Source organism: Protobothrops mucrosquamatus, unplaced genomic scaffold (genome assembly GCF_001527695.2).
Source record: "Protobothrops mucrosquamatus isolate PMUCROS unplaced genomic scaffold, P.Mucros_1.0 scaffold320, whole genome shotgun sequence".
Lineage (NCBI taxonomy): Eukaryota > Metazoa > Chordata > Lepidosauria > Squamata > Viperidae > Protobothrops > Protobothrops mucrosquamatus.
Window position 1 is genome coordinate 568,423 of NW_015386659.1, and position 20,655 is coordinate 589,077.

A 20,655-nucleotide genomic window follows, 5' to 3' on the forward strand; every position below is an offset into this window, starting at 1 on the left:
GCCACACACTCCTTCTTTCCTCCAGCAACAGGGAAGTTTGCTAGCTACGTTGATTCACTTTGAAGAAGGCAAGTGTGGAAGAGAGAGTTTGTGGCCTTGTGAGTTTGCTGGAAGAGGGAATGTTGGGTATGTGTGCCGTGTGTTTGCTGGAAGAAAGAGGGAGAATGTAACAAGGGAAGAGTTTTGCTGAAAACAGAGCTAAACCAGTGTCTCAGGAAAAGATGGCTGCTTTTCTGCCATCTGGCCCAGCAGTGGAGTTTGCCCTCTTTTCCTACCCTGACTTCCTGAGCTATGAAGATCTTTGAAAGTTAAATGATCAGTTGGTGCCAGGGTGAGTACAGGGGCTAAGTGTGGAGGAGGACCAAGTGACTGTGGGGACCCCAAGGGTTGGGAGGCAGTTCATGAGATATCTCGGTGGGGGGGGGAGCTTTGGGTGGCCAAAAGCCGGTGGTCTTGTTCCTGCACTAGGCCCACCATCATCTTCCCTACCCAATTTACTCCATGCATACTTAATAACCTGTGCATTTGTTTAATGAATGCACTCGGCAGAACTGGGATGAGGACTCATTCACTTAAAGTAGATCACTTAATCTCCTCCTGACTTTCGACCCTAATGGGCAGACTTCATTGCGGTTGTAACCTGAGGGCTACCTGTATTGTAAGATGGCACAGTCATGTGAAATTGTGATTAATTATTGAGTTGCTTAATGACAGAGTTGCCAGTCCCAGTTGCAGTCAGTAAAAACTACCTGTAATTCATACATTTGCAGTCCTTAAGGCTAAATGTATTACGTAATCATTCAAGATGAACTCTGTAAAAATTTTATTTCATCTGTCTACAATGTAATGACTTATATTTTTTTGTATACCTTACTTACTATATTCATCCAAAGAAATAAAATGTTGAAACAACTAAGTCAATCAAATATTTTAATCAATATCCATTCACTCTTATGAATAAATTTATAAAATGGAAAAATTCCTCTATTTACTTATTTTGGAAAATTTTTCAACCAACATCGTCACTGACATATAGGAGAATCTCCATTGGGGGAGGATGCATTAGTCAGTATTTTGTAAGGCTTATTATTCATGCAGGGTTTTGATTATGATCATTTGAATTTTCATATTGGTATTTGTTTTAATGCTCCAGTCATATCTTGGAATTATTAAATAAAATTAGAATAAGATTAGAAGCAGATAATATTTTTACTTTAGTTGTGGAAACTAGTTAGATATCTCTCTCAGCCTTACATTTGGAGGTTAAAAAAATCCCAATTAAAATTACCAAGAAAACTGCATATCCATGTATTTATCAAGAATCAAATCAAGAATAAGAATTGTTGTGTTTGAATATTTACTGCAATCTTACTTTTCCTTGCTATTTGGTGGGTTCCAATTTAGACAACTTATGGTATTGTCACCTGCCTTGAAAATAATCCTCATAAACTTGAAACTGGACAGTTTGTAACTTTCCGGGAAATTAATGGAATGTCAGCATTAAATGGATCCACCCATCAGATAACTGGTAAGCCAAACTTTTTTTCAAACTGTGTGGCAATAGCAAAAACATATCATTATAAATTAAGTTTCTAGTAAATAAAATTTATATCCAAAATGTGTGTTCTGGGGGAATTTTGAAGTAGGGGGACAATATACTACTATCATGGGGAAAATGGTTAATGTTAATTCTTACAAAAAGATTATAGATGTTTGATCATTCTATTTTCCTAAAGATTCCTGAATATATTTTATGAATTTTGCATCAATTGTATAATTTATTAATAAAGATTAATAATAACTACAAAATACATACTATATGGTTTTGGATAGACAGCACAACCAAAATATCTCAGTCCACTTGTTTCAATGTCTGACTTTATTTTAATGTGTTAGATTTATGTCATGCCACACCCAGCATTAGAACTAACAAAAAATAATTTACCAGAACACACTTTGATCAGCATCAGTTGGAACATTTCAAGTATTTACCTTGGAGAATATGAAATCCTGAGATATTTTTGACAGGACTGCTTTCAATAAATATGTCATGTCCTCTGCACAATAACAGACACAGACACTAAACTACCCCTACCCTAGGTGGATGAGAAAAGAATGACCTTTGAACAGTTTAAGTGGAGGAGAGTGGGTGAATTCCTTAAAAAGAGAAATAAAATTTCCTGTCAAATGCAAACCTTCAAGTACAGTACATATTCCAAACTGATCACTGGAGAAGAATTCTGATGGACCACTTCAAATTCTTCAACTTAAAGTGGATTTTAAAAAAAATCAGAGCTTCTAGCCTGTCAAAACCAATGAGAAAGAAACTCAAAATGGCAAGAACTTCTTAGATAAAATTATTCTTAAAATCACAAACAATTCCAACAAAGAAAAGCAAACTGAATATTACAGATGAAACAATCTTAAGCAATAAGTGAAGATCTTAAAATCAAGGAAAACACGTGAAGAAGATAAAAGCCAGAGTTTTTTGAGACAATAGCATCTATAGGGCACTGCTGACTATAGGAGGCTGCATTCATCTCCGTTTAAAGCAGTGGTTCTCAACCTTTTTAATGCCGCGACCCCAACCGGTCGTAAGTCGAGGACTAAACCGGTCATAAGTCGAGGACTAAACTGGTCATAAGTCGAGGACTAAACCGGTCGTAAGTTGAGGACTACCCAACCGGTCGTAAGTTGAGGACTTTCCTTGCCCGGAAGCGCCGCGCATGCGTGGTTCCGCCCCCTGCGCCGGCCAAGGCGTAGCTGGCAAGCAGCAGAGACGGAGCAGGCCGACCACCAGCTGGCCCAGCCCAAGGGAGGTAAGGCACCCGCCGGAAAAGGGGGAAAAATGGCGGACAAAAAAAATGGTGGGCAGCCTTGCTTGGCGATCCCCATGAAATGGTCGATCGATCCCAAATGGGGTCCCGACCCACAGGTTGAGAACCACTGGTTTAAAGGCTGTTGAGCCAGCGCTGTCCAAAAAGTTTCCATTCTGATGTGGCTAGCATGACATCATGGAGCCCTATTACCTTCCCACTGAAGTGGTACCTGTTTATCTATTTGCATTTGCACGCTTTCGAACTGCTAAGTTGGCAGGAGCTGAGGTGAGAACAGGAGCTCACCCTGTCATGTGGCACTTGGGTCTCGAACCTGGACTGTCAGTTTTCCAGCTAACAAGCCTGGTGTCTTAACCACTGAGCCACAATGCCACCTCAAATATAAGTACATCGATGATATCCAATCTGTCAACTTTCAACACGTCAAGGAAGGATATCCAGGTTCTGTCCTAGTTTCTGGAGGTTATGCACATTTGGATGTGGAGGAACTGCTTCTAATTCAATCTTATCAAGACCTAGATCTGGGGATACTCTACCTTTAATTTTGGACAAGATTGCATTTCCCTATTTAAGAGTGATGTACAATTTGAGGCTCTTTATGGATTTACAGTTCCTGTTCAATGAACAAGTGGCAACTATGTCTAGGAAGACTTTTGCACAGCTTGAGCTGGTGTGTGAGTTGCACTGGTTAACAGTATGCGTCTGGGTGCAATTCAAGGTGTTGATTATGACCTATAAAGATCTACATGGAAAAACCTCATTATCTCACTACATCTCTACAGAAAGGCACAAAACCAAGGATGAAAATCTCCTAGAATCCATATGGGTCAATATAAAATGAAAAAAGAATGACATTGCTATAGGCATATACTACAGGCTACCCAATCAAGCAGAAGAAATAGATAATTCTTTGCTAATTAATTAACAAAATGTATGTAGGAAACACTACAGTATTAATGGGAGATTTTAACTACCCTGATATCAACTGGGAGGCAAACTCTGTAGCAAGTGGAGATTGAACAGATTCCTAAACAACTTAACCTAGCTGTCAATTTTGTCATCCAAAAGGTAGACGAGGGAACTAGAGGAAATGCTACACTAGACGCAATTCTTACTAATAGAGAAGAAGTGATAGAGGGGGTTGAAATTGCTGGAATGTTGAGCAAGAGTGACTACGCCATACTGGAATTCAATATAATGCAAACACAAGAAATAGAATATAACCCAACCAGTGTCTTAAACTGTAAAAGAGATGATTTTTAACAAACTCAGAAAGAGCCTAAGAAAAATTCCATGGATGAAAATCCCAAAGGGGAAAACAACTCAAGAAGTATGGGAAATTGAAAAATATGACCATAAAAGCCCAGTCCAGCACAATACCATGAAAAAAGAAAATCAAGAAATCCAAAAAGAAACCAGCATGGTTGCACAAAGATTCTTCTGATAAACTGAAAGACAAAAAGGACAAGTACAAAAAAAAATTGGAAAAAGGGACACATAACTAAGGCAGAGTATTAGCAGGTAACCTGAATTTGCAAAGATGAAATCAGGAAAGCAAAGGCTTAGAATGAATAAAGACTTGCAACAAAAGTCAAACATAGTAAAAAAAGTTTCTTTCAACATATAAATAACAAGAAAAAAGTCAAGGAAACAGTTGGTCCACTAAAGAGAGAAGATGGCAAGGAAGTAAGAGACAGTAGAGAAAAAAAAGAACTGCTTAATTCATTTTTTTTTGCATTAGTCTTCATGCAAAAAGAAACTATAGCCAACCTACCAAAAGCATAACTGTAAAAGACAAACTAGAAATAAAAATTATAATAAGCAAGAAATTGGTAAGAGAACACCTCTTTGATCTTGATGAATATAAATCACCAGGATATGATGGATTTCATCCCAGAATCTTAAAGGAGCTGGCAGATGTTATCTCTGAACCATTATACCATATCTTTAAAAAAATCCTGAGCACCGGGGAACTACCTGAGGATTGGAAAAGAGCTGATGTGGTTCCCATCTTCAAAAAAGGGGGGGAAAACCAGACCCAGGAAACTATAGCTCAATCAGCCTAACATCAATACCTGGGAAGATATCAGGAAAGATAATAAAAAACCAGATTTGTGAACATCTAGAAACAAAGTTATAACTAGAAGCCAGCACAGATTTGTTAAAAACAGATAATACCACATCAATATTATTTCATTCTTTGACAAAGTGACTAACGCAGAAAACTGCTATGGACACAGTATATTTAGATACTTAGGTTTCAGTAAGGAATTCAACCAAGTAGACCATAACCTACTTCTTGGTAAGTTAGAAAAATGTGGAATAGACAGCATCACTATCATATGGATAGTGACAAACCATACTCAACAAGTAATCTTTAATGGTACTACATCTACATGGAGGAAAGTAAACAGTGGGGTATGACAAGGTTCCATCTTAGGCCTAGTACTCTTCAATATCTACATAAATGACTTAGATGAGGGAATAGAAGAGAAATTCATCAAATTTTCAGATGATACTAAGCTGGCAGGAATAACCAACACCCCAGAAAAAAAGCTCAGGATCCAAAAAGATCTTGACAGATTTGAACATTGGGCCCTATCCAACAAAATGAAATTTAGTGTAGAGAAAAGCAAGGTTTTACACTTAGGGAGGAAAAACCAAAAGTACAAGTAAGATTAGGCAAAACCTGGCACAAACAGAGTAACTGTGAGAGGGATCTTGGAATCCTAGTGCAAGATCACTTAAACATGAGCCAACAGTGGGTGGCAGCAGCCAAAAAAAGCTAATACAATCCTTGGTTCTATAAACACAGGCATGGAATCAAAATTGTGTAAAATATTAGTACCGCTTTATAAATCCTTTATAAGACTACACCTGGAATACTGCATCTGGTTTTGGTCGCCACATTACAAAAAAGATGTTGAGACTTTGGAAAAAGTGCAAAGAAGAGCTAAGATGATTAAATGCCTGGAGACAAAAACATATGAAGAACAGGTGCAGGAATTGGGTATGACTAGTCTAGAGAAAAGAAGGACTAGGGATGACACGATAGCAGTATTCCAGTATTTGAGGGGCTGCCACAAATAAGAAGAGAGTCATCTTATTTTCCAAAAGACCAGAAGGCAAGATAAGAAACAATGGATGGAAACTAATCAACGAGAGAAGCAACCTGGAATTAAGAAGAAACTTCCTAAAGTGAGAACAATTAAATAGTGGCACAGCTTGCCTTCAGAAGTTGTAGGTGCTTCATCACTGGAGGTTTTAGAAAAGACTGGACAGCCACCTGACTGAAATGATATAGTCTCCTATTTGAGCAGAGGGTTAGACTAGAAGACCTCCAAGATCCTTTCCAGCTGTATTCTGATTGATTAATTGATCTGAGGAACCACCTATCTCTCTTGGTGTCTTCCAATGTAGTATGAGCCAACAAGGTTGGTATGCTCCAGTATATAAGGAGCAAAATGGAAAAGGCCAGCGTATAGCACAATTCAATATGTGGCTAAAGGAGTGGTGTAAAGGGGAAGGCTTTGGATATATTAGTCACGATATCTGTAGCTGGCCCAATGAAAAAATGTACAAAAAAGATGGTTTGCATCCATCAAAGAAAGGGACTGAGTTACTCGACTATAAATTCACAGATTTTCTGGAGGAATATTTAAAGTAAACAGCGGGGACAGTGAGTTAATTGATACAGAACATCACTGTCCCCGGCAATCTAAAAACTATAGGGCTATCAGTGCATGTAACATAGATGTGTGTGTGGTCAAGAATATCAACCTTGCTGTCAAGCAAAATCAAGCTTCTAATAGCGAGTGCCACATAAAGTGCACTAACCAAATAGGTGGTAAGACAATAGGGGAACTCAGGCGCCACACAGGTTACGTAGAAAGTAAACACAGGGTCAGTCATAAAGGACTCAAATGTCTATACACCAATGCACAGAGTATAAACAGCAAACAGGGTGAACTAGAAATTCAGGTTAATAAGGGCAGATATGATATTGTTGCCATTATGGAAACATGGTGGGATAGTAGTAGTAGTAGTAATAATAATAATTAATAATAATAGTAATAGTAATAGTAATAATAATAATAAAGTTGGAAGGGACCTTGAAGGTCATCTAGTCCAACTCCCTGCTCAGGCAGGAAACCCTATACCATTTCGGACAAATGGCTGTCCAGTCTCTTCTTAAAAACTTCCAGCGTTGGAGCATTCACCGCTTCTGGAGGCAGATTGTTCCACTGGTTAATTGTTCTCACTGTCAGGAAGTTTCTCCTTAGTTCTAGATTGCTTCTCTCCTTGATTAGTTTCCACCCTTTGCTTCTTGTCTTGCCTCCAGGCGCTTTGGAAAATAGCTTGACTCCCTCTTCTTTATGGCAGCCCCTTAGATATTGGAACACTGCTATCATGTCCCCCCTCGTCCTTCTCTTCATTAAACTAGACATACCCAATTCCAGCAGCCGTTCCTTATATGCTTTAGCCTCCAATCCCCTAATCATCTTTGTTGCTCTTCTCTGTACTCTTTCTAAAGTCTCAACATCTTTTTTACATCACGGTGACCAAAACTGGATGCAGTATTCCAAGTGTGGCCTTACCAAGGCATTGTAAAGTGGTATTAACACTTCACGTGATCTTGATTCTATCCCTCTGTTAATGCAGCCTTCGTGACACAACCGGAAAAACCGTGCTGCAGCACACTGCTGGCTCATATTTAGGTGATTGTCCACTAGGACTCCGAGGTCCCTCTCACAGTTACTACTATTGAGCAAGGTGCCACCTATGCTGTACTTGTGCATTTGGTTTTTCTTGCCTAGATGTAGAACCTTGCTTTTTTCACCATTGAATTTCATTTTGTTAGATACTGCCCAGTGTTCAAGTCTGTCCAGATCTTTCTGTATCTTAAGCCTGTCTTCTGGAGTGTTGGCTATTCCTGCCAGCTTGGTGTCGTCTGCAAATTTGATGAGTTCCCCATTTATCTCCTCGTTCAAATCGTTGATGAAGATGTTGAAGAGCACTGGGCCCAGAACAGAGCCTTGGGGCACCCCACTACACACTTCCCTCCATGTAGATGCGGTTCCATTGAGGACCACTCGCTGAGTACGGCTGGTCAGCCAGCTACGGATCCATCTGGTGGTGATGCTGTCTATCCCACATTTTTCTATCTTGTCAAGTATTAGGTTGTGATGTACTTTATCAAATGCCTTACTGAAGTCCAAGTAAATTATGTCCACAGCATTCCTCTCATCCACTAATTTTGACACTTGGTCAAAGAATGCAATAAGATTTGTCTGGCATGATCTATTTTTGACAGACCCATGTTGGCTTTTAGTAATGACTTTGTTTGCCTCTAGGTGTCCGTTGATTCGTTGTTTGATTATCTTTTCCAGGATCTTCCCAGGTATTGAGGTCAGGCTGATAGGTCTGTAATTTCCTGAGTCCATTTTTTCCCCCTTTTTTGAAGATGGGAACTACATCAGCTCTTTTCCAGTCCTCTGGTAGTTCCCCTGTGCTCCAGGATCTTTGAAACCCACAAATGGAACACACAGCTAAGAGGGATTTAAATTATTTAAAAGAAACAGACCAAATAAAAGAGGAGGCGGAGTTGCTCTATATGTAAGAAATAACTACATCTCTACAGAAATAGAGCACAACAACGATGAAAACTGTCTTGAATGCATTTGGGTCAATATAAAAGGGGGGGATGACATTGCCATAGGTGTATACTACAGGCCACCCAACCAAACAGAGGAAATAGATGAACATTTTGCTAGTCAGCTAACTAGGGTATGTAGGAAGCACATCACAATAGTAATGGGGGACTTTAACTACCCTGACATCAACTGGGAGACAAACTCTGCACCAAGTGGAAGATCAAACAGATTCCTTGCAAACCCAGCAAACAACTTTGTCTCCCAAAAAGTAGAGAAGGGAACTAAGGGATTAGCCATTTTGGATCTAATTCTCACTAACAGAGATGAAATGATAGAAGGTGTTGAAACCACAGGAACATTGGGAGGAAGTGATCATGCAATATTGGAATTTAACATTATGGAAGCACAAGTAATAGAACACAGTCAAACTAGAGTCTTGGACTTTAAGAGAGCTAATTTCAATAAATTTAGAGAGGGCTTGGGAAGGATTCCATGGATGAGAATCCTCAAGGGGAAAACAATTCAAGAAGCTTGGGAAATTTTGAAAAGTGAGATAATAAAAGCCCAGTCTAGCACAATACCAACAAAGATGAAAAATAACAGCTCTCAAAAGAAACCAACATAGGTGCAAATAGCACGAGCCTGCAAAGATGAAGTGAGGAAAGCTAAGACTCAAAATGAATTAAGTCTTGCGACCAAAATCAAAAATAACAAACAAAGCTTCTCTCAACATGTAAAAAACAAGAAAAAAGTGAAGGAAATGATTGGTCCATTAGTGAGTGAAAGTGGCAAGAAGATGACAAGCAACAGGGAGAAAGCAGAATTATTTAACTCGTTTTTTGCATCTGTCTTTACACAAAGGGAAAAAACAGACCAACCTACCAAAAATAGTGCCATAAAAAACAGAATAGAAACACAAGTTAAGATAGGCAAGAAAACGGTAAGTGAGCATCTGTCCAGCCTAGACGAGTTCAAATCACCAGGACCAGATGGATTACACCCCAGGGTTCTCAAGGAACTGGCAAATGTGATCACAGAACCATTGAGCTATATTTTTCAAAGATCCTGGAGCACTGGGGAATTACCAGAGGACTGGAAAAGAGCTGATGTAGTTCCCATCTTCAAAAAAGGAAAAAAAGGGACCCAGGAAATTACAGACCTATCAGCCTGACCTCAATACCTGGGAAGATTCTGGAAAAGATAAACAACGAATCAGCGAACACTTACAGGCTAACAAAATCATTACTAAAAGCCAACATGGGTTTGTCAAAAACAGATCATGCCAGACAAATCTTATTGCATTCTTTGACTAAGTGACAAAATTAGTGGACCAGAGGAATGCTGTGGATATAATTTACTTGGACTTCAGTAAGGCATTTGATAAAGTAGATCACAACCTACTACTTGACAAGATAGAAAAATGTGGGTTAGACAGCATCACCACCAGATGGATCCGTAGCTGGCTGACCGACCATACTCAGCATGTGGTCCTCAATGGAACCGCATCTACATAGAGGGAAGTGTGTAGTGGGGTGCCCCAGGGCTCTGTTCTGGGCCCAGTGCTCTTCAACCTCTTCATCAACTTACTTGGACTTCAGTAAGGCATTTGATGAAGTAGATCACAACCTACTACTTGATAAGATAGAAAAATGTGGGTTAGATAGCATCACCACCAGATGGATCTGTAGCTGGCTGACCGGCCATACTCAGTGTGTGGTCCTCAATGGAACTGCATCTACATGGAGGGAAGTGTGTAGTGGGGTGCCCCAGGGCTCTTTTCTGGGCCCAGTGCTCTTCAACCTCTTCATCAACGATTTGGACAAGGGGATAGATGGGGAAATCATTAAATTTGCAGATGACACCAAGCTGGCAGGAATAGTCAACACTCCAGAAGACAGGCTTTAGATACAGGAGGATCTGGACAGACTTGAACACTGGGCGCTATCTAACAAAATGAAATTCAATGGTGAAAAAATAACCTTCTATATTTAGGCAAGAAAAACCAAATGTACAGGTATAGTATAGGGCAGGGCTTTTCAACCTTTTCACCCATTGTACCACTTTTAGGATATGGTAACATCCGAGTACCACCAGTCGCTTAGCAAGGTGTCAAAAACTTGATGACAAAAAAAAACACGAAAAAAGTGATAAAGTACAGGTAGTCCTCGACTTACAACAGTTCACTTAGTGACTGTTCTAAGTTACAATGGCACCGAAAAAAGTGCCCCCCAAGCCACAGCTGAGCAAGACAGCGCCCGGCGGCGCTCTTCCTCCTGTCCAAGGTTTTCATTGTTGTGAGCATTTCTGTTGAGGATTGGCAGCAGGGGTAGGGTGGGGGGTGTTTGGTGGGGGGGGTGTTTCCCTCCGTCTGCTGGGTGGTTGCAGCAGGTTTTGGCCACTTCACATGACCCTGGGACACTGTGACCGTCATAAATATGAATCAGTTGCCAAGCATCTGAATGTAAATCACAAGACCCTGGAGATGCTGCAACATTCCAACTGATTGGTGCTTCTTCAGGGCTCAGCAGAAGCACCAGGATCAGTGCCGAGCTCCAGCTGGAGCCTGGCGCTGATCCTGGCGCTTCCACTGAGCCCTGACAGCCCCGAAGAAGCGCCGATCAGCTGGAAAGCAGCACTGATCCTGGCACTTCTGCTGAGCCCTGACAGCCCTGCAGCTCCAGCCATCTCTCGCTCAGGCTTGTGCGGTGCTGCCACCGGTTCAGCTCATTCCCCTCCCCCGCTACCACTTTTCTAGGATGGTCGCGTACCACCTGCCAGATGCCAATGTACCACAGGTACCCGTACCACTGGTTGAAAAGCCCTGGTATAGGGGGTACCTTGCTTAATAGTAGTAACTGTGAAAGGGACCTCGGAGTCCTAGTGGACAACCACTTAAATATGAGCCAGCAGTGTGCTACAGCTGCCAAAAAGGCCAACACAGTGCTAGGCTGCATTAACAGAAGGATAGAATCAAGATCACGTGAAGTATTAATATCACTTTATAATGCCTTGGTAAGGCCACACTTGGAATACTGCATCCAGTTTTGGTCACCATGATGAAAAAAAGATGTTGAGACTCTAGAAAGAGTACAGAGAAGAGCAACAAAGATGATTAGGGGACTGGAGGCTAAAACATATAAGGAACAGCTGGACCTTAACCCATACAGATCAAATTACTTCTCTTCCTGCTCCCCCCTGTACTATCGTCACAAGGTTATAGAGTCCCCGACGGTGTTTCTTCTCCCTCAGTTCGATAAAACCAAGGCACCTGAAGGCAGGACAAGAAGCAACGGATGGAAACTAATCAAGGAGAGAAGCAACCTAGAACTAAGGAGAAACTTCCTGACAGAACAATTAACCAGTGGAACAACCTGCCTCCAGAAGTGGTGAATGCTCCAACACTGGAAGTTTTTAAGAAGAGACTGGAAGGACATTTGTCTAAAATGGTATAGGGTTTCCTGCCTGAGCAGGGGGTTGGACCAGATGACCTCCAAGGTCCCTTCCAACTTTATTATTATTATTATTGTCCTTTCAACTCATGGTCATTTTTTGGAACCCAGGAAGCATGTCTTCTCTATTGTGGCACCTGCTCTCTGGAATGACGTTCCTCATGATATTCATATAACTTCCACTTTTAGTCTTCCAGAGAGCCTGAAAATCCTGGCTATTTTCACTTTGCTAAACTACCAAAATTATTTTGAAATTATTTTTTGTGTTGCAATCCCAACCAATTTTATTTATGAAGTTGATAGACATATCTTTCTCCTTTTCATCCAAGAAGTTTGTTAGTAGCCAATAGTTAAATATTAAGCATGAACAGGCCAGTTTTGTTAGGAATTCTATGCCCCAAACATTTCAAGCCACTTTAGATTTATAGGATTCATTTTCAGAAAAATCACCAACTAACTTAGAAGAACATAGTCTGTGGAAGGTTTTTCTGAATGTTCCATTCCCAAACCAGTGAGTTCTGCATATTACTATTAAATACTTTTTCATTCTGATATTATTCTGATTATTATATAGTTCTTTAGTCATAGAATAGAATTTCATTACTTTGTTCCATTTTTATATAATTGTATATGATAATTAGCTTACTATTGTATGAACTGAGTTACTTTTCTTGTAAAACAATAAAAGTCAAACTGAATTTGTAGAACCATATAAAACAAACATTTTCAGTTTCATTTTATTTAAGATTAGCAGATAAAGAAGATAAAATTTGCCCCCAACTGTTTTCTCTCTCTTTCAGTTATATCACCTTATTCCTTCAGCATTGGGAATACTACAGATATGGAACCTTATTTACATGGTGGCATAGCTGTCCAAGTAAAGATACCTAAAGTATTTCATTTTGTAAGTGTCTGTAAAGATAACTATAAACAGTATGTGTATATATTCTTCTAGATTTTATTGACCTGAATGTGATAAATGAATGAGAAATCTTAATGCAAAAAGAATGAGAAATCTTAATGCAGGCAGGCAAATAAGGTTTAGCAAACATTATTAAACCGTGGTTGGATAAAATTCATGAGCGAATGCGAATATTGAAGTGTATAACTTATTTAAAAGAAACTGGCCATATGAAAAGGGAAGAGGAATGTATTGTATATGAAAGAAATACACACATATGCAGAAAACCAGGAATACCTGCTTGATACAAATTTGAATCCATACTTGGTGCAGATTCAAAGAAAAAACCATATATATTGTAGGGATAAAAGTTTGGTTTTATAACTTTCATAACAAGTTCTTTAGCATTAAAAAACAGGTTCCAAATGCTTCCTGTAGCAACTGAGGATCTTTCTAATCTTTATTAGGGCTTTTATACAAGGGAGTGAGATTTGCTGCCTTTTGGTACGTAGCAATCCTTGATCAGGATTTTATTGTTTGTGTGCCTGTTCTGTTTCTAATTATTGGTCCTTTTAAATCTATTTTTCCTTCTGCTTTAAGTTGTTCTATTTTTATGCCTTTTGGTCAGAAATATAATTGTTACATATTTTTATTAGTTTCATTAGAGAATCAGTTCTGAATTTTTCTGATCTAAAAGTTTCAGTTGTATCTAAATGATATACAGGTAGTCCTTGCTCACTGACTGCCTCATTAGTAACTGAAGTTATGACAATGCTTAAAAAAAACAACTTTGCAACTAATCCTTACATTTATAATTATTGCAACATTCTGTATTCACATGATCGCCACTCATGTACTTCACAACCAGGGTGCATTTTCAACTATCGTAGCATCCCTCATTCATGTGATCACCTTTTGTGGGTTTTGCAACTGGCTTTTGAGAAAAAGTTAATAGAAAAGGCAGAAATAAAACTATAAGTCACAATAACATTTTTTTCTTTAACAACCACATTTAACTTAATGATTGGAAGGAAAGTAAGATCATAAGCCCATGATGGCCATGTAATTTTCTGCTTAGGCACAGCAAGACTTAGCAATCAAATTGTCAGTCCCAATTGTGGTTAGTAAGCAAGGAGTGATTCACTGAATAAACAATACACTGAACTAGTTAAACATGTTTTAATCTAGCATTGTAACAAAATAACCTTTATTTGTGCAATGGAATGGAACGGAACAGAACAGAATTCTTTATTGGCCAAGTGTAATTGGACACACAAGGAATTTGTCTCTGGTGAATAAGTTCTCAGTGTACATGCAAGCAACAAGTGATAAATCATGATCATAATCATAAAATGAAATCATCAGAAATCATAAGATACAACACAGTCATAGGATAGTAAAAAAAAGCAATCAGCATAAATCATAAGATACTAAGAACAAAATTATAGTCATAAGATGCTAAAGGAATAGGTAATAGGAAAGATGAGAAGGTTAATTGTAATACAACCCTACTACAAGGTTTGACATCCTAAGGCAGACAGTGTTGTGGGAATTAATTGTTTAGCAGAGTGATGGCATGAAGGCAAAAAACTGTCGTGTCTAGTTGTTTTGGCGTTCAATGCCCTATAGTGTCGTCTTGAGTGAAGAAGTTGAAACAGTTTATTTATAGGATATGAGGAGACTGTAGATATTTTCTCTTTCTGCTTCATGCAGTATACAGGTCCTCAAAGGAAGGAAGGCTGATTGCAATTGTTTTTTCTGCAGTCCTAACTATCCATTGAAGTCTGTGTCTGTCCTGCTTGGTTGCTGTGCCAAACCAGATAATTGTTGAGTTACAAATGACAGACTCAATAATTCCTCTGTAGAACTGTATTAGCAGCTCCTTGGGTAATCTGAGCTTTCTGAATTGGTTGCAGGAAGAGCATTTTTTGTTGTGCTTTTTTGATGACGTTTTTGATGTTAGGTGTCCATTTCAAATCCTGAGATATTATAGAACCTAGAAACTTGAAGGTTTCCACTGTTGATACTCTGTTGTCTAGTATTGTAAGAGATAGTAGAATAGGAGGGCTTCTCCTAAAACCTACTATCATCTCTACAGTTTTGAGTGTGTTCAGTTCAAGATTGTTCTGGCTGCACCACAAGGCCAGGTTTCAATTTCCCATCTATATGCAGATTCATCTTTGTCTTGAATGAGACTAATGACTGTTGTATCATCCACAAACTTCAGTACTTTAACAGATGCAGTTGTTGGTATAGAGAGAAAAGAGAAATGGAGAGACCACACAGCCCTGGGGGGCATCTGTGCTATTTGTACAGGTATCTGATGTGATTTTGCCTAGCTTCACCTGCTGCTTCCTAACAATTAGAAAGCTTAAGATCCATCTACAGTGTGACCAGGCACAGCGAGCTGAGTCAGTTTAGTGAGAAGAATATCTGGAATGATGGTATTGAATGCTGAGTTGAAGTGTACAAAAAGAGCTCTTGCATAGGTCTTTGGAGATTAAAGATGTAATAATAGTAGTAGTAGTAGTAGTAGTAGTAGTAGTAGTAGTAGTAGTAAAGTTGGAAGGGACCTTAGAGGTCATCTAGTCCAACCCCCTGCTCAGGCAGGAAACCTTATACCATTTCAGACAAATGGCTGTCCAGTCTCTTGAATTTTTGAAGGTCACAACCTCGTAAGTGGTGAAGACCTCCGTCCAACAAGGTGACCAATTAACAAGATTGACAGTCCTTCAAAGAGGAATCAAGATCCAACGAAGAGAGGAACTAATCAAAGCATCCGTTGCTTCTTGTCCTGCCTTCAGGTGCCTTGGAAAATAGCTTGACTCCCTCTTCTTTGTGGCAGCCCCTGTTGTAAGATGTAGTGCAATGCATATTAATAGCTTCATCTGCCAATCGATTTGCTCGGTAGGCAAATTCAAAGGGTCTAACAGCAGATCCATAATTGTTTTCAAGTGGGCCAGCACTAACCTTTCAAGTGTTTTTATAACTACAGATGTCACAGTTCAGCTCCTTGATGGAGGGTTTCATAGGCACTGGGATGATAGTAGAGGGTTTGAAGCAAGAAGGAACACAACACATATCTAGTGATTTATTAAAGATGCAGGTAAAGATGGGGGCCAGTTGGTCAGCACAGATTTTCAAGCAAGAAGGAGTTAGCCTGTCTGGGCCTGGTGCTTTTCTAGGTTTTTGTCTGTGAAATAGACAAAAAGAACAAAAAAGACAAAATAGACAAAAAGAAGAGAACATTAATTAATTAAATATTGCAAATCTTCAAGAAAAAAAATTAATCATAAAATGATATGATCAGATAATAAATAAAAAAAAGTTTTTGGAAAAATTGAGAAGCAAATTTAGCAGAAAATGTTTTCATCAGTTTGCTAAGTATTTGATAACTTTCTGTCACTAAACAATCAGAATAAGCAAATGCCATAAAGTGGAGCGTCAAAGTCATAAATATATAGTATTGAGCCCTCCACAAAATAACAGAAAAGTTATAAGTGGGGCAGTGCTCAGAGATTTTGGATCTGGAAATACAGATTTCTTTGGAGAAATCTGTTTCGGGAATGATAAAGATGTTTGACACTGGAAATTTTACAGTGTAGGAGAGGAGTTATCTTAGGTTATCTGTTCATAGCTAAAACCTAGAAGTCATTGTAAAATCTAGAAGTCAGTGTTAGATTAGAAAGCATTAATGTTGAAGCATGTCAACTACCTGAAATAAGCTTACATTCTACATGATTACAGTACATGGTTCAGTTAAATCTTAAATGAATGAATACACATTGTTAAATCCATTAATAAACCATTGATAAACCCAGTGAACATTTAATATTATTTTAGCCTATTTTAATTTGTAATAGATATGTCCGATGAAATATGTTCACTTCAACAGTTGATATAAAGACAAATTACAAATTAAAGGAAAAGTGTCTAAGAAATTAGGAAAAATAGGATCCACTGATACATATCAAAGATAAGTAAGTTGTTTAGCTAGAAAATATTAGAGTGATATTTTAAATATATAGAGAGAGCCTTTACTTTTAATCTATTGTGTATACCTAGCCCATATGGTTAGATTGAAAAAAGTAATTGAGTAAACCATAGGTAAATTAACAAGGACAGCAACAGTCCTCTTATACAAATACTCAGCTCTCCCATCTTAGTATCCTAAAACAGCCCCCCCCAATCTTTTGAGTGCCAGAGATTGGTTCCGTGGAGTATGGTTTTTCTGCGGACTGGGAGACATGGTTTCGTGTGCTGCCTGGATCCTGCATGTGCATGGATGGGGCTTTGCTCACTTGAGAATACCAGTTCCTGGGGGGTGGGGACCCCTGCCCTAAAAGAATTTTGGTGCTTAGAGGTAGGAGCAGCAGTACAGTACTTATTAACTGATATAAAGATTATGTTCATTGTGATTTGCTAACAACTCTACTTTGTTGCTAATGATTTTTCTTTGGAGAATGGTAGGGTTTTATCCTCTTGAAACTGTTTATTTAAAATATTTTTATTTGTTCCACTATCTTTGGGATCACATTCCATTTTTGATTGTTTCTGCTATTGTACTGTGCTAAAATTAATGTGTGGTTTTGAAAAATATGGACACTCTTAATTCAGTTTGCCTGTGATTATTTCTTTGTTTTGAAAATTATATATAGATTCCTTTTTTTCCTCCTAGGAACCATTGGAGAAACAGTTGTCTAATCCAACCTATCTTGTTGCTGACTTCAGCAAACCTGAGGTTAGTTTATTTGGAATATTTAAAGATAATTGAGCTTAAAATCAGTTTATTGAGATAAATGCATATGAATTAGATTAATTTTATTTATATGCTTTTTTCAAAATAGTTCTTAAAATAGTGCAAAATCAACATAAATCAATTTAAATATATAATATTTTTAAAATATTTAGATTCAGCAAAACATTCAACATTACGACGACACAAACCAAATTTAATGCAAATCACAAAGGCAGAACAAAATGAACAGGCTAATAAATAACAATTGAAGATAAGCTGTGCTATTAATTCTAATTCATTTCAAGTACCATAGGTTAGGTTAATTTAGGTTAGGTTAATTTAATTTGTATACCGCCCTTCTCCCGTAGGACTCAGGGCGGTTCACAGCATATTAAAAACACAAATACCATAGCAGTGTAGAATAAATAAATTCACAAATATTTGACTATTCCATTGATTCTCTCTCTTTACACACACACACACACACACAAAGAGTGGGACATTTCTTTGTTTGGTAAATTTGCTAAATTTATATAATGATACATCTCACATATGTGATTCTGGGCAGCAAGCAAAGAAAAACAATATAACACATTATAAACAAATATAAAACACAAAGCATTTAAAACATTAAAAGCAATAAAACCATTAAGACCATAAAGTATAGACTTCCGGTTACGGTACGCAGCGATGCCGGACGTGCTTGGAGACTTGTCTCCGCACCATCCAGAGTTTCCTTCGCTGGTAGACCCCCCTATAGGGTCGAAAGTTGCCCTGGAGGGGCGAGCACCAAGGAGGAGGCTTGCTGGTAGATAGGGGAGGGCGGCAGCTTCCCCCGTGTTTCCAGCTATCTCCTTAGGGCCAACGGAGCAAAGATCGGCCTGCAAGATGGCAGATCACCCTGCTGCACCAGCCGAAAGTCACACTGACACCTAAGTGCAATAGACCCACCGCGGATGGTCCGGGTGAGACCCTTTTTGTTCCTCTCTTCACCCTATGTTGTTTTTGCCTGCAAAAGCTTTGCTGGAATTATTTCCCCGTCTGGAAAAAGCGGCTTTTGTATGTGTGGGAACAAAGGCGTTTTACAAAAGGACAGATTAAAACCTTTTTAAAGACTATATTTTATCTCTATTTACATTGAGGCACAGAAAAAATTGTGGGTTTTTTGGGAGAGTGATATATTGGTAGAGTATTTCTTTTTCCATTCTTTCTTTAAAAAATAGGGAAAAAATGGCGTTTGAAAAAATCTTTTTAGCTTACTGAGGACATCTACTGGTCAAAAGTTAATATTGGAATTGTTGAATATTTGGAGATGAGATGGTTTTGGCCTTCAAACTATTTTTCAAGAGAAAAGATAATTTGAGCCAGCTGTGGGATTTGTGGGGGTGGATACTTCTCAACTCTAGCCTCCACTAAAAAAGAAAAAAGGATTTCTCTTCAACTATTGTTAAAATGGAGAAGCCTCAATCACATTTAAACTGTAAACTTATACTGGAAAAGATCTATGAGGCTAAAGAAGAAATATGTACTACAATAAAAGAGTTTACTACAGAATTAAGAGCCAGAACTCCTACTTTAAACCTTAAAATTGACTCTCATATTACACCTGAATACTCTACAAAACAGATTATACAAGAAGAGGACTTACCTGAGAATAAAGAGAATTTATCTTGCCCTATAAGCAGTCCACCTATGGCTTTGAAGACCAGGAAAAGCAAAGACTGAGTTCTGAACTTCTGAAGCAACGAGGCTTTATGGACAAGAGAAACAGAGGGCCGATGCAGAGACCAAGATGGTTTTCATCGAATCAAATGACACCACAAGCAGCAAAAAGAGATTCATCACCTGGAAGGGAAGCTTTGCTGTGAAAACCTGCCTGGCATAAGAGGAAAGCTAGAATAAGATTGAAAAATGAAATTTAAAATTTCATGTATTGGATTAAAGGCAACCTAGAATTATGGACTGATGTAAGGATTAAGATTATGAGTTTGAAGTAAAGAGATGTTTTAGACTTGGATTGAATTAATAATTAATTGAATGTTAATTAAATAAGATACTTGTTTGTTTTATAACATGGATGTTTAGCTATGATAACTAACTGGATGAAATTTGAATTCTGCTCAATGGATTGAAATGATTTAAGGTCTGATACTATTCTGTCAGCTTAAAGAGATTGGTTAATTGATGGATTAGGCATGTATAGAATAGATAGATAGATATACACATTTAGATATGTCTAGGATAGATCAATATTTTTGTTTAAAAATGAGATATTTTTTATATAATGGATTAAAGTAATCTAGAATATTAAGAATGTATTTTTTAGAATGTTAGGTTTATTTGTATGAAAATTATGTAATGGAATGAAGAAAATTGAAAAGATATTTTAGATTTGAATTGAATTATTAATTAATTGAAATTTAATAAGATGATGTGATTCTTTGATTATATGGATGTTATTAGTTATAATTAACTGGATGAGATTTGAATTCTGCTTAATGGATTGAAAGGATTTAAGGTCTGATATTATCTTGTCAGCTTAAAGAGATTGATTAATTGATGGATTAGATAGGTATAGGATAGATTAATATTTTACTTTAAATAGGGGAGATTAGTGGAAGAAGAAATAAATAAGATTTTGATAAAATTAAGAAAGTAGAACATACTTGGAAGGGATATGTTGAATGTTTGAATGTTGAATGTTTATTATATTTATATCCCGCCCTTCTCCTTACGGACTCAGGGCGGCTAACAGCCAGATAAACAACTACAAAATACCAAATACCAATACTACAGTTAAAACACTATTAAAAGACAAATATTAACAATTGGCCTATAATTTAAAATAATTTTAAAACCCCCGCTAAAAATTTCCCATAGGCCAGTCCTGCAAGCTGAAATAACCATGTCTTAAGGGCGCGGCGGAAGGAAGGGAGATCAGGGATCACCCTGATCTCTGGGGGTAGTTCATTCCAGAGGGTGGGAGCTCCCACAGAGAAGGCCCTCCCCCTTGGGGTCGCCAGCCGGCACTGTCTGGCTGACGGCACCCTGAGGAGACCCACTCTGTGGGAGCGTA

At 38.2% G+C, this 20,655-nt stretch overlaps 1 protein-coding gene across 1 annotated transcript in view; it reads left to right on the forward strand.

The window, feature by feature from the left end:
* UBA6 (ubiquitin like modifier activating enzyme 6) overlaps nt 1–20,655 on the forward strand; it is a 135,793-nt gene that overhangs the window by 52,773 nt on the left and 62,365 nt on the right. The window contains exons 9-11 of the mRNA XM_015815162.1: nt 1,405–1,528; nt 12,741–12,844; nt 17,520–17,582. Coding sequence (XP_015670648.1) covers nt 1,405–1,528; nt 12,741–12,844; nt 17,520–17,582 — 291 coding nt within the window. The remainder of the gene's footprint in view (nt 1–1,404; nt 1,529–12,740; nt 12,845–17,519; nt 17,583–20,655) is intronic.